Source organism: Lagenorhynchus albirostris, chromosome 17 (assembly GCF_949774975.1).
Source record: "Lagenorhynchus albirostris chromosome 17, mLagAlb1.1, whole genome shotgun sequence".
NCBI classification, from domain to species: domain Eukaryota; kingdom Metazoa; phylum Chordata; class Mammalia; order Artiodactyla; family Delphinidae; genus Lagenorhynchus; species Lagenorhynchus albirostris.
This window is the reverse complement of record NC_083111.1, coordinates 74,947,234-74,959,874: the sequence shown is the minus strand read 5'-3', so window position 1 is coordinate 74,959,874 and position 12,641 is coordinate 74,947,234. Positions and strand designations below refer to the sequence as shown.

At 44.6% G+C, this 12,641-nt stretch overlaps 1 protein-coding gene across 1 annotated transcript in view; it reads left to right on the top strand.

Moving 5' to 3' along the window:
• Positions 1-12,641, top strand: part of ZFAT (zinc finger and AT-hook domain containing) — a 187,258-nt gene that overhangs the window by 142,969 nt on the left and 31,648 nt on the right. The window contains exons 14-15 of the mRNA XM_060127706.1: positions 4,450-4,568; positions 11,339-11,465. Of these exons, the coding sequence (XP_059983689.1) occupies positions 4,450-4,568; positions 11,339-11,465 (246 nt within the window). The remainder of the gene's footprint in view (positions 1-4,449; positions 4,569-11,338; positions 11,466-12,641) is intronic.

The following is a 12,641-nucleotide window of genomic DNA, read 5'->3' as shown; positions in this document are numbered from 1 at the left end:
AGCGGAGGGTTAGGAGCACAGACCGTGGAGGCGGGTCTGTGATCACTGTGGCCCCTGGACCAGTTACTTACCTTCTTTGAGCATCAGGTTGCAAAGATGAGATCTTATTCTTGAAGATTCCAGACCATGCCTGACATGTAACAAGTGCCTGATAAATGGTTCCAATTCCCTATCATGTTTATTCCCAAAGTCCTTCTTCATGGTGCACCTTGAGCCCCTCATGTGTCCCACACTGTGCAAGGCACTGGGCTGTGGTAGCATTGTTGCCCTTCCTGCCTGGGTTGGAGACAGAGGCTGGGCAGTGCCTCCGTGTTCTTATCCTCTAACAGAAAGTACACGTTCCTTTTAACAGGCCCCATGCTGCTCATGGGAGGAAAATCATCTGCTTCTCCTGGGTGGTGTGCCTTAACTCAGGCTCCCCGTTAGAGGGGATCATTGAGGAAGGGTAGGTAATTAAGATAAGATGTGAGGAAGCGGACCAGGAGAAGGCTTAGTTTTGTGGCATCTGCTAAGATCTTTGCGTTATTTTGAACAATTGTATTAGAAAAGTATAAATACGTGTACATCCGTACCTTAGATGTACATTCACACCAGATTCAGGGAAAACAGTATAGAAGAAAATCCAGAAACTATCAGTTAACCCAAAGTCCTTTATTTGACTTTTGGACATTTTTATTTTAAAATTGTTTTTATTAGGGCCTAGATCCCATACATTATTGGCAGGTGCTTCCAGTGCTGTGATGCTACACTGTGTTGTTGGTTGTTATTTTATATGTTATCTTCTCTCTCACGAAGCCCTGTGGGGTTGGCGTCATCATTTCCATTTTAAAATGAGGAAGCGTAGGGAGGGAAAAGGACCGGCCCCGGCCACAAAGTGAGCCGGTGGTCAAGCCAGACCGGGGTCCTGATTCAGAGTCTGGCTTTCACCACGGGTGTGCTGGATCTCAGATGCCAAGATTCTGAGGAGTGTGTGAGGGGACCAGGAGGGATGGGGGAGACCTTGCTTAAGCTCCGTTTACCAGTTCCTCACTGGGGTTTGGAACGTCAGCCTGGCTTATAGTCAAATGCACTTGGTTTTTCCTCTGCAGTATTTCCCAAGTCCGATTTCGTATTTCACTTGTTAATAAAATCAAATTACTCTGTATCCACTTTCCTTTGATAATTAAGCTGCTTTTGGTCCAGTTACCCTTGAGTGCCTGTATTAGTTTCTTATTGCTGCTGTAATAAATGACCACAAACTTGGCGGTAGTTTAAAGCAACACGGATTTATGATCTTACCATTCTGAAGGTCAGGAGTCCAAGATGGGTCTCACAGGCTGAAGTCAAGTTTGCTAACAAGTCTGTATTCCTTCTGGAGTCTCTAGGGGAGGATCTGTTTTCTTGCCTTTTCCAGCTTCTAGACACTGCCCACATTCCTTGGCTCGTGCCCCGTCCTCCAAAGCCAGCAGTCTTTCTCAGGTTACGTCACTGGGATCTGCTCTCCCACTCCCCTCTTAGAAGGACCCTTGTGATTACATTAGGCCCATCCAGATAGTCCAGAATAATTCCCCATCTCAAGATCCTTACGTGAATCCTACCTTTGAGATCTCTTTTGCCATGGGAGGTCGCATAGTCACATGTTCCAGGGATTAGGATGTGAATATCTTTGGAGGGCCCATTGTTCTGCTGACCTCGCTGCCTTTTATAAGGATACAGGCTTTAGCATTTTTACCTTGGTAGAAGAGAAAACCAAGACCCAGAGAATTTAAGGAAGTGGTTCTGAGTCACGTGAGCAAGTGCCAAATTCAGGTCTTCTGACTGTCCAACCCGGTGTCCCCTGCCATTCTGGGAGTTATATTACTGAAAATGAAATGGAATTTTCCATAATGTCAGCCACTGCAAAGGAGTGCAAATAGTTTAATGCTCAAAATTCCTCCAGAATATACTGCATCCCAAAAAGAACAAAGGGTTCCATGATGGAATTTTAAAATTGCTCCTGAAATTCTATCCTTTGGCCTGGTTTGTCTTTCCTCAGGAGGAACTTGCGACTTGGGCGGTGGGGGGATGTTTAGGGTTTTATGGTGCACACTTAATATCGATGCTGCAAGCAAATTCAGCAGGCCTCCCCGTGACCTTTACTGAGTGTGGCCTAAGCATTTAATGAATTGAAATGGAAATTAATATTTCCCAGCTTTAATGTCAATTAACTGGCATAGTTACACCTTGGGTCTAGATTACATATTTCCATTTGTTGTTCTTTAATTAAAGCCACCATGGCAAAGGTGGACGGATGTTTTAATTAATGTGGAGGCATTCTCATATTAATTTTAATTTAAACATAGTATACGGATGTTTTTCTCCCTAAATTAGTTTCTGTTAAAGAATAGCCCAGAAGGAACCTTCAGTTTCATTTTAAAGCCTAAATTTAACCTTAGGTAGTTTGCTTGTGTTCATTGCCTCGTATTAAGTCTTTATAGAAGCAATGTCAGCTTAACCAAAAGAAAAGGTAGTGGTTCTCATACCTTGGAGGGTTTTAAAAGATGATTGTAGGAAAATATTTCATTTTAGATGATTAATAAGCAATAACAAAGAAGGTTAAAAAGTAAGTTTAATTATCCTCTGGGCAAGAAAGAGCAAGCCCACTTGATTTTGCCTAAAAAAAGAGTGCAGTGTATTTGAGTTTCAGAAAACAAGCATCTGTTTGAGCTGCCTTTTCTGTAGAATGTTCTGGAAGTTCAGAATTGGTGTCTGTTGCCGGTCTTTGCGCTGACTCTGGTCCCTGTCTCTGTTGGACCTGCTGTGCTCTCCTGTGCCCTCCCGGCGTGGGAGGCCGAAAGTTTAAGGGGCTGTGCTGTCGGCCACCTGGGTTGGCTTCTGTTCCTTCTCATGACTTTCTGGGGAATCGCCCACCACCTCAGGTGAGAGACAGGAAACCCCGGTTACAGAACGGTGCTCTCTGAGAGTCACTGACATGGAATTGATTCAGGAGAGCTAGCACATCCCAGCTGCATCTAGGAGATACTTAAATTAGGTGATGTGTACCATGAGATTTGTCTAGTTCTTATATAATTTGTTGACACCTTGTCATGAGGACAGAATTCCTCTCCCTCCCTCCTTAGTGCCCCAGTGAGCAAGAAATAAATACTGACGCTGGGAGGGCACAGGGAAGCACAGCAGGTCAAGCAGAGACAGGGGACCGGGTCAGCAGACAGACTGACAACAGCAGCAGGTGTCCTGAGAAGAGAAGGAGCTTGGGGAATGCAAAAGACAGAGAAAGGCGAGGATGGGGGGGAAGGGGAGGGGACAAGCCTGGAGAGGGAGGCAGGGACCAGGCCACTGGGGTCACAGGCCACAGCAAGGAGCTGGGGTTTTATTCTGGGTGTGATGGGAAGGCAGTAGAGGGTCTTACACCTATGTGAAATGTAATTTTGTTTGAGTTTTTATTTGTGTGCTGGGTGTAGAGCAGACAAACAGTGGCTGCGGGGAGACCAGTAGGTGCCTGGTGGTCCCACCTCACTGCCCCGGCCAGCTGAGGGTGCACACCTGAGGGTACCAGCACTTAGCCTGGCTCTGGCCTGCTAAATGTCTGGTAGGTTTGGAGGCCTGATGCCGGGACTACAGTTAGCCTCCTGAGGGGCTAGAGTTTGCTTCTGGAAGCACAGCCTGTTAAATCACTTTGCTGTACACCTGAAACTAGCACAACATTGTAAATCAACTCTACTTCCTATAAACAGACAAATAAATAAGTGATTTTTGTCCAGCTCCTAATTTAGTTGCTGCTTCTGATATAATTTTAGAAAGATAGTCTTTGTGTGACTTTGTGTGTCGGTTTTTTTGGTTCTTCTTTTTTTATCCTACAGTTTTATATTCTCTTAACGAAAGCATCCAGATACTTCCTGGACCGTGTGTAAGATTTAATCAATTAAATAAATAGTGACATTTCAGGATGTGACCAGCTTTTTCATTTGTCCTTTAGCGGGATATTTACATGGGAATTTATATCACTGTCTCCCCTTCTGATGTGAAGGAGACTGAGAATCTGGCCCTTGGTCTTAGTGTTTTAGGATGAAGGAGATTGCGAAAAGCACCCATTGTCCTTCAGTTATTTTTTGCTTTCCAAATGATTTGTTATTTTCGAATAAAAACATGGAAAAATCATTTAAGCTGTTCAGCCACTTGGCCAAGGGAATTATGTTACTCATCTTAATTCTCTCTGGCACCTAAAATATTACGTGTGTATTAGGCTCACTGCAAATTCTCATTTAATAAACGAAAAGAAATGCATTAAGTTTTAAACCTTTGCCCTGAAAAACACATATACTGTTGCTATTCTGTTTAATATTAAGGTAAGCTTGGATTGAAAGTGAGTACTGGAGACAAAAAATACATCCCTTAGATTTGGAGCGTTTGAATGCAAGGCAGAATTCATGTGTTGTGAATGCTTCTTTTTACCTGTGTCTGTGCTTTCAGGTTGTTTGAAGTGTCCTGTGTGCAGCTTCGTCTATGGCACCAAATGGGAGTTCAACAGGCACTTGAAGAACAAGCATGGCTTGAAGTTGGTGGAGAACGAAGGAGATCCCAAGTGGGAGGTACTTTTAAAAGCATGGTATCGATTGTGCCTTTCCTAAACGCAGATGACAAACCAGGCAAGCCCAGTGCAGTTCCTCAGAGCAGTGGGTTTTCTGGTTGGGAAACTTGGAAATCTTTTCAAACGCTGTCTCATATCTGAGGGGTGCCACTGGGTGAGAGCCAGGCCACGCATGTGACTTCTTACTCTGGGTTGCGTTTAGGCTGGTTTCTGAACGTCTGTGTTGGACTCGTGGATATTTTCACTTCTGTTATCACGAATTCAGAGTTTCAGAAGTTGCATCTGAAAGCAGAATGCACACAGGGCATATCCTGGCAGTCCTCACCCAGAGGGCAGGGCAGGGCCCATTTGCTGCTTCTAGGCCCTCCTCTCCTTCCACCGGAGGCATGTGCTTCTACCCGTCACCTTTGTTTTCCCCTCAGGTGTTGGAACCAGTTTCCTGACTGAATTATATAAAAGCCAGTAGCTGTATTTTAAAAGCCAATAGTTGTTTCTCTTCTCAAGTACCAGGGGTCACACCAGATTGCAGTTTACCTTAGGCAGAGCTTCTCAAACTGAGTCCTGCTAAAGTTATGACCCGGATAATTCTTCGTGGTAGAGGGCTGTGCTGTGCATTTTAGAATGTTTCGTAGTATCACTGACCTCTACCCACTAGGATCCATTCGCATACCCAGCTGTGAAAACCAGACTATCACAGACATTGCCAGTGTGCCCCAGGAGTCAAAGTCACCCCCAATTGAGAACCACTTCCTGAGAACTTTCTAGGGCATTAGAGTATCCAGTGGGCTTACTCCAGTTAAGAATAAGGGCTTTGAAACAAATCCAACACCCCATGAAAAACAATAATACATCATGACAATGTGAGAAGTGTTCCAGAATTCAGGGGAAGGGTTGTCCAGTAGGAGGGAATGTGTTAATGTGTCCATGTAGCCCATCATAATGAGAGGACTAGGGAGAAAAGTGAAATGATCATCTTCATAGATGCAGAAAAGGCATCTATGAAAATTTGACAAAATTCAGCATCCATTGATTAAAAACAGTCAATAAAGTAGAATTTGATGAATACATCTTTAAGATGAAAAGCAAAATGTATGTGTTTCAGCCCAAAAGCTGTCATCCTAGACTAGGGGGTTTCTTGTTAGAGTTGGGAACAGGATGAGGGTGCCCCAGGGGCTCTGGTTTTTAGCATCACGTGGGAGGCCTCAACTGGTGTGTTGGACAAAGGCAGAGTAAATAGAGGCATAAGAATCGAAGAGAAGAAATAAAGTATCTCTGTAGACACAGGATTATGTTTTTGAAAATCTACTACACACAGATTAAAACATCAATATACAATAGTCAGTGAGTTATCTATAGAGAGAACCTAGAGCAAAGGAACAGAGATTTAAAAAAAGAGATATTTTACAAATACAAGAAGAAAACATAAGTGAATTCATTTATAAATTGGGAGTGTGGAGAACTTTCCTAACTGTAACTCAAAATCCAGATTCAGTTAGGGAAAAGACTGAAAAAAAATTGACCACGTAAAAAAATTTTAAAACTACTATGTAAAAGAACTCAAGAAGTAGAGGGGCAAATGCCAAAAAAATATTTTCAGTCATATCATAGAAAAAAGGGTGAATATCTTTACATTATAAAAGGCTTCTAGAAATACTGATGAAAAAGATCGACAGCCCAATGGGCGAAAGATAAGAAAGGTTCATAGAAAAAGAAATGCAAATGACCTTGAATATCTGAAAGCACGATCAACCTCCCACATAATAAATGTAAGTAAAACTTGACAGAGATAGAATTTCTTACCTAGTAGACTGGCAAGAATCCAAAAGTTTTGACATCATCTCTGCTGGAGAGGCTGAAGGGAAATATGCACTCTCATGCATTGCTGGTGGGAATGCAAAACGATGTGACCTTTATGAAGGGGAATTTAGCAGTATCTACTAAAATTACATATGTGTTTCTTTTTCCATTAACTAGACGATCCCACCGTTAGAAAATTATCCCAAAGTTATACTGACAAAAATGAGGAAAGGTGGGGCTTCCCTGGTGGCGCAGTGGTTGAGAGTCCGCCTGCCGATGCAGGGGACACGGGTTCATGCCCCGGTCCGGGAAGATCCCACATGCCACAGAACAGCTAGGCCCGTGAGCCATGGCCGCTGAGCCTGCGCGTCCAGAGCCTGTGCTCCGCAGCGGGAGAGGCCACAACAGTGAGAGGCCCGCATACTGGGGAAAAAAAAAAAAAAATGAGGAAAGGTGATTGCACAAGGCTATTTATTGCAGCACTGTTATATATAACATGTAGATAGATTGTGTGTGTGTGTGTGTGTGTGTGTGTGTGTGTGTGCGCGTACACCAATAGATTGACGTAGAAATAATTCCAGATATATGTGTATACGTGGTTAGTATACATACATGTATTTCTTAGCTTTTCGTGCTTAGAGGGCTTAGAAGCAGTGACATGCCGCTGGCAATGAGTACACCTAGAATCCAGATCTTGGATTCTCAGGATAATCCAACAAAAGGAACCAGAGTCCCTTTGAAAAGTGGTTGATTCCAGGGCTGAGGCAGAAATTATGTAAGTTGACCCTGGAGCATTTTGCAGTACTAGAAAGTAACAACGTGCTCCACAAAAATAAGATGGAGGCATGCCGAAAGGACACACGAGACAACCCAAAGAGTTCCTAACGGGCCAGAGCTGGAACAATTTGAGTAACAAAGTAACTCATGATGGTGTTGGACTAAAACTGAAAGAATAGAATAAATATCTCTGCATTCATACTGACATAAATAAATGATTGAATAAATGGTGGAGAAGGAACAGTTCTTCCCCGCAGAAGAATGCTGATTAATAAATGTAGAAAGAATGAGGGAAATAGAAAATCACCATTGGAACACCACAGTAATAATTGCAGCAGGCAAGATCCATTGATGAATGCTAGAAATAGTAGACAGAAGTTTAAGGAGAAATACAGTATTTATGTAGCCTCAAATTATCTCCCCCTAAATAATTATTAATTATAGAGGGAAAAGTAGTAACTTTACAGTGGAGACACCTGGCAGGCACCACCTTAACCACGTGATCGAGGTCAGCATCCTCAGTAGTAAGACGTAGTGACTTCATGTACCCCCTGATACGATGTGATCAGAAGGGCAGTCACCTCGTGGTGCTCTTCAAAACATCCTCAGCCTCCACCTGATCATGGGAGACCATCCGACGTATCCAGCTGATGTGATGATGTGGATGGCCAGATGCCTGACTAGTTCTCTTCAGGAGTGTCTGAAGAACTGTCAGAGGTTGGAGGAGACTTTGGAGTTGTGACTGCTCAATGCACTGTGGGGTCCTCAGAAAAAGGATGCCAGTGGAAAAGCCAATGGAATCTGGTATTGTACCAATGTTGATATCTTAGTTCGATCATTGTACCATGGTTACAGCAGATGTCAGTATTAGGGGAAGTGGGATGAAGGCTATGTGGGAAGTCTCTGCATTTTTTTTTGGAACTCTTTTGTAAATCTAAAATTATTTCAAAATAAAAGTTATAAAAAGGGAGGAAAGCACAGGTAGGAAAGGCAGGGAGATAAGATGGAGAGGGTAGGAGAGAAGCTAAACTTGTCTTAGCAGAGACCGACTGTGCAGATTTGACTCTGGAACTCTGATATAAATATAAGAAATACATTTCTTATGTAATAATAAAAACAAAATTACACTTTAAAAAGCAAACTCTAACCCTAAAAATTGAGAATAGAATGAAATAAAGTATCTGAACTATATATCAAAACGATGGCAGAAGTACATAGAGAAGGACTATTTCAAGAGACTTTAAGATAGAAATTTGATTGTTCCTCCCTAGTGGGATATAACCTAAGGGCAAAAAGAACTGCAAAAAAAGTCCTGTTTTCAGTTATTCCACCGTCAGTGGTAGGGTTGATATTGTTACTCCAAGGCTGTTGTTAGTGTTTACAGACTGGAGTGAAGCACATCAAGTGTGTTTAAATCCATGAGTTTATAATGATACTGGGAGAAAAATCCTTAGTCACCTTTGTAGGATATTAGGGAATCGACTCTATTTTGATAAATAAAACTCTGTTTTGGTAAATAAAGGCTCAGAATCAAACAGTTTTTCTACCTCATCTAAATAAACTATATCTCAGGGTAACCGAATGTTTGTGAAGAGACGTTTTTTATAGAAGTACTCCAGCTAACAAATGAAGATTTACAGTATTGCCATTTTGCAACCCTCCACTGATGTCATGCCAACATGGCAAAAACAGAGACACTCAGACATAGTGTCTCCTGATGGAAGGACACTGTGTTAACCCGTGGAGCCTTCTTGCCAGAAAGGGAACTGATACCTAATTAAGCTTCTGCGTCTGACTTCCAGTTTACAGGAAATACAGTGGACAAGGGAACATATTCAATGATTCCATGTTGGTGCAGTCAGCAAAACCCAGACTGTTGGAAACGCTGAAGGCAAACGACCACTTTTCCCAACAAAACTATAAGCAGAGGAGAAAGAGTGGAGGGAGAGCCTATAAATACAAGTCTTATGAGACTTTTATCAGTCAGTTCTAATATATGGGTTTCAATAACTTACTTAAATATGATTTGTAGAACAAGTTGTGAAAAAATGAGGTAATTGGGGAAATTAGAACACCATTTAGATATGTGAAGATACTAAGGAACTACTGTTAAGTGTGGTTTTTTTTTGTTTGTTTTTTCTTTTTGTGGTATGTGGGCCTCTCACTGCTGTGGCCTCTCCCGCTGCGGAGCACAGGCTCCGGACGCGCAAGCTCAGCGGCCATGGCTTACGGGCCCAGCCGCTCCGCGGCATGTGGGATCTTCTTGGACCGGGGCACGAACCCGTGTCCCCTGCATCGGCAGGCGGACTCTAAGCCACTGTGCCACCAGGGAAGCCCTATTAAGTGTTTTGAGTGTGACGGTGGTGTTGTAGTTATGGTTTGAAAGAGTTTTACCTTTTACAGATACATTCTAAAATATTTATAGATAAATTGATATGACATCCACATTTGCTTCAAAATCAAAGGACAGTTGTGTGGAGTGCATGGGGAGATAGGCAAAACAGGACTGGCCATGAGGTGATGATTGTTGAGATTGGGTGATGTGTACACGGAAGTTCACCTCTCTGTCTTGTGTATGTTTGACATTTTCTGTAAGAATATTTAAGGAGTATGTTAAAGCACTGTCTATAAAACGCCGGGGTTACTGTCCAGTCCCCAGTAGGCCTACAGTAAATGGCATGGTTATTGGAGGTGGTGGTGCCACCAGCATCAACGTCACATCCTCATCTGTGGGAAACAGTCAGCCCTCTGGTGTTCCAAGCTCATACTTGCAAGGATTTGCTCTCTGTTACACATAGACATGGGAATGCCAGTTCCTGATGTAGAGCACCATCTCTCCTGGCCAGCTGGTGCTTTCGTTAGTGCAGTCATGGCGCTCTCCTCTGGAGGTCTCACTCCTTACAGATCCTGACACCTTCAGCAGAACTGTGACTCAATAAAAATAGCTGACACCAAGCCACGCACTGGACTCCAGAAGTGAGACAGTAGAGCAGCTAAGAAGCTGGGCAGGGGGTGGTCCCCGTGTGACGACAAGCTGCCTGTTAACAGCAGCTGGGCTGTCGCCAGCCTTCCAGGAATGCCCTGTAAAGCACTGTCCTTCCCACAGATGGTTATTACAAAGAGTACCCCAAAGAGGGGAAGCCAGTCCATGCCCATCCTGTTCATCGCAGGCTAAGCCATTCCTCGGATCTAGTCAGTGTTGGCCACTGTGTTGCTTAATGGTACTTAAAAGGAAATATGCTTCTGTTTGTTCATTTATGCATTCATCAGACATTTATTGGGTGTCTACTAAATGTCAGGCTGGAAATGCCTAAATGAACTTGACCACTTGGCTGTAAAAGAATAATCACATTCTATTCTGAACCTGTGTGAGTAACTGATAAGTGCTTGTAGAGAGTGATCGCTTTGGCTCCTATAAATTGTATGTAAAATCCCCTTTTTGTTCTTCTTTATTGGTGACATCCATGTTTCCTGCCTTGCAGTTCCAGAAGGAGGTGATTATCAATATCTAGTTCTTGTGAAAATTCCATCCCACCTCTTCTCTCCTTAGGTATAAGATACCTGTGACTGTCTCTTTAGCTTCTCGTACTCTCATGAGTCCTGATTTTGCACAGCTGTATTTTCTCTGGTCAGTTGTATTTCTCATATCCTTCCTATAATCAGAGCAGCATGAGTAGCTAAGATTTGCCGAGATCTCGCTCTGTGCCGGGACCCGTGCTCGAAGCTTGCCGAGTGTTATGTGATTACCCGTCCTCTGCTCCCTTCCACCGTCACCACTGCTGTGCCTTCCTCTCGGCCTTCCTCACGGCAGGAGGCCCGGGCACAGGGGAGATAAGGGCAGTGTTGGTGGCCATGGGAAGAGCAGAGGAGACAGCAGAAGAGCACACACGAGAACCTCTGAGCGTGTGTCATCTCTAGTTATGAACAGCATACTCTGTTCCCTACGGCAAGAACGTGTTGCAGGAAGCTTTCCACCAACGCTGGTTTTAAAAAGTCTCGGCACTTGCAAAGAGAAGTTTTGTCTTTGGGAAGTAGGTTTTTACTGGAGCACTGATTTCTCAGGGGTGCCTGCTTAATGAGCTGCTGCAAAAGCATTGCTTATGTGCATTTGTTTTGTCTTAATCCATTATCCTGGGACTTCTGGGTAATAGGTGATCTTCTAGAAGGTCACATGGATGATGCTGTGTTTTTATTTAGCCAGCAACAGAAACTCCGGAGGAGCCCTCCACCCAGTACCTGCATATCACCGAAGCCGAAGAGGACGTCCAGGGCACACAGGCAGCGGTGGCTGCCCTCCAGGACCTGAGATACACCTCAGACAGTGGTGAGAGCGTGCCCCCCGCCTCCCTCTCACACCTCAGAACTGGTCTTTGATAGACAGGCTGAATGAATGACTTTACGGATGAATTAGGTCTGCCAGTTGCTCTCCTTCCACTGCATTCTGACCACTGGAGCGGTCCCATTGTCAGGCTTGGAGGTGGAGCTCTCCTGCAGTGTTCTAGAACAGGGCCCCAGCCAACGTGGTGCCGCCTGACGGGGTTGCCGGGTGTTCACACGTAGGATCACCTCTCAGAGCAGGGAGAAGCAGGTCCTACTGCCCTCACTTCACAGATGCGGAAGGTTGCCTCCTTGTGACGGCTGGCTGAGGATCGTCCACTTGTTGGGTGTTGGAGCTGGTCTTGGAATCGAGGTCTCCTGACTTCTTGTTGGGACTGCCCACTTCCCAGTTCTTCTGAAAAGCCCCAAGTCAGGATTTTTATGTCAAATGTCATCAGTTTCAAATGTTTGATCAATTTGAAAAAACAAACCACTGTGCCAGGCTAGTGGCAACTGGGGCATTGTGCTTAGAAAACATTTCCTTGATGCTCTTTTCCAAACAGGAAAGGAGTACGAGTTAATATAATGTACCACAGCCCTCTGGGTATTTGGGGGACAGAGGTCAAGCAAGTGGGATTAGAGGAAGCATAAGTGAAGTCAGCTGGTGATGGGAAACAGGAAATTGCCATTTCATCCAGCTCTTACATCCCTAAACCCCAGGTTGTAAGAAGGGTATGCAGAAAACCCCTTGGGGCCGGTCACTTTGGGGAAGATTCATTGCCGGTGCTGTGCTCACCGGGGGATTCGGGAGACAGCTTTGCAGCCTGTGAGAGAAGCAGGCTCTGCAGATGGGGCGTCAAGGTGCCGGCTCTTGGTGCGGTTCCCAGAGCTGACGCCATGTCTCAGTGCATGTTTCCTTCCTCATGTCCAGTGACTTTAGTGATTGCTCAAGCCCTGCCAGGACAGCCTGTCCATCTTCATCCCCACCAGCGCTCACTCACTCACTCCTTCAGCCCTCGGCATCTCCTCCTGGCTCTTAGGAAACACGGCAGACTCTGCAGCTCGGCATTCGGGCCACCTGCTCACCTGCTCTAGGCCCTGGCCTCCCTGCGCTGCATCTCTGGCCACCTTGGAGCCGTGCCCTCCTGGGCCAGACTCTGCCGTTCTCGGCGTGAGCTGTGTT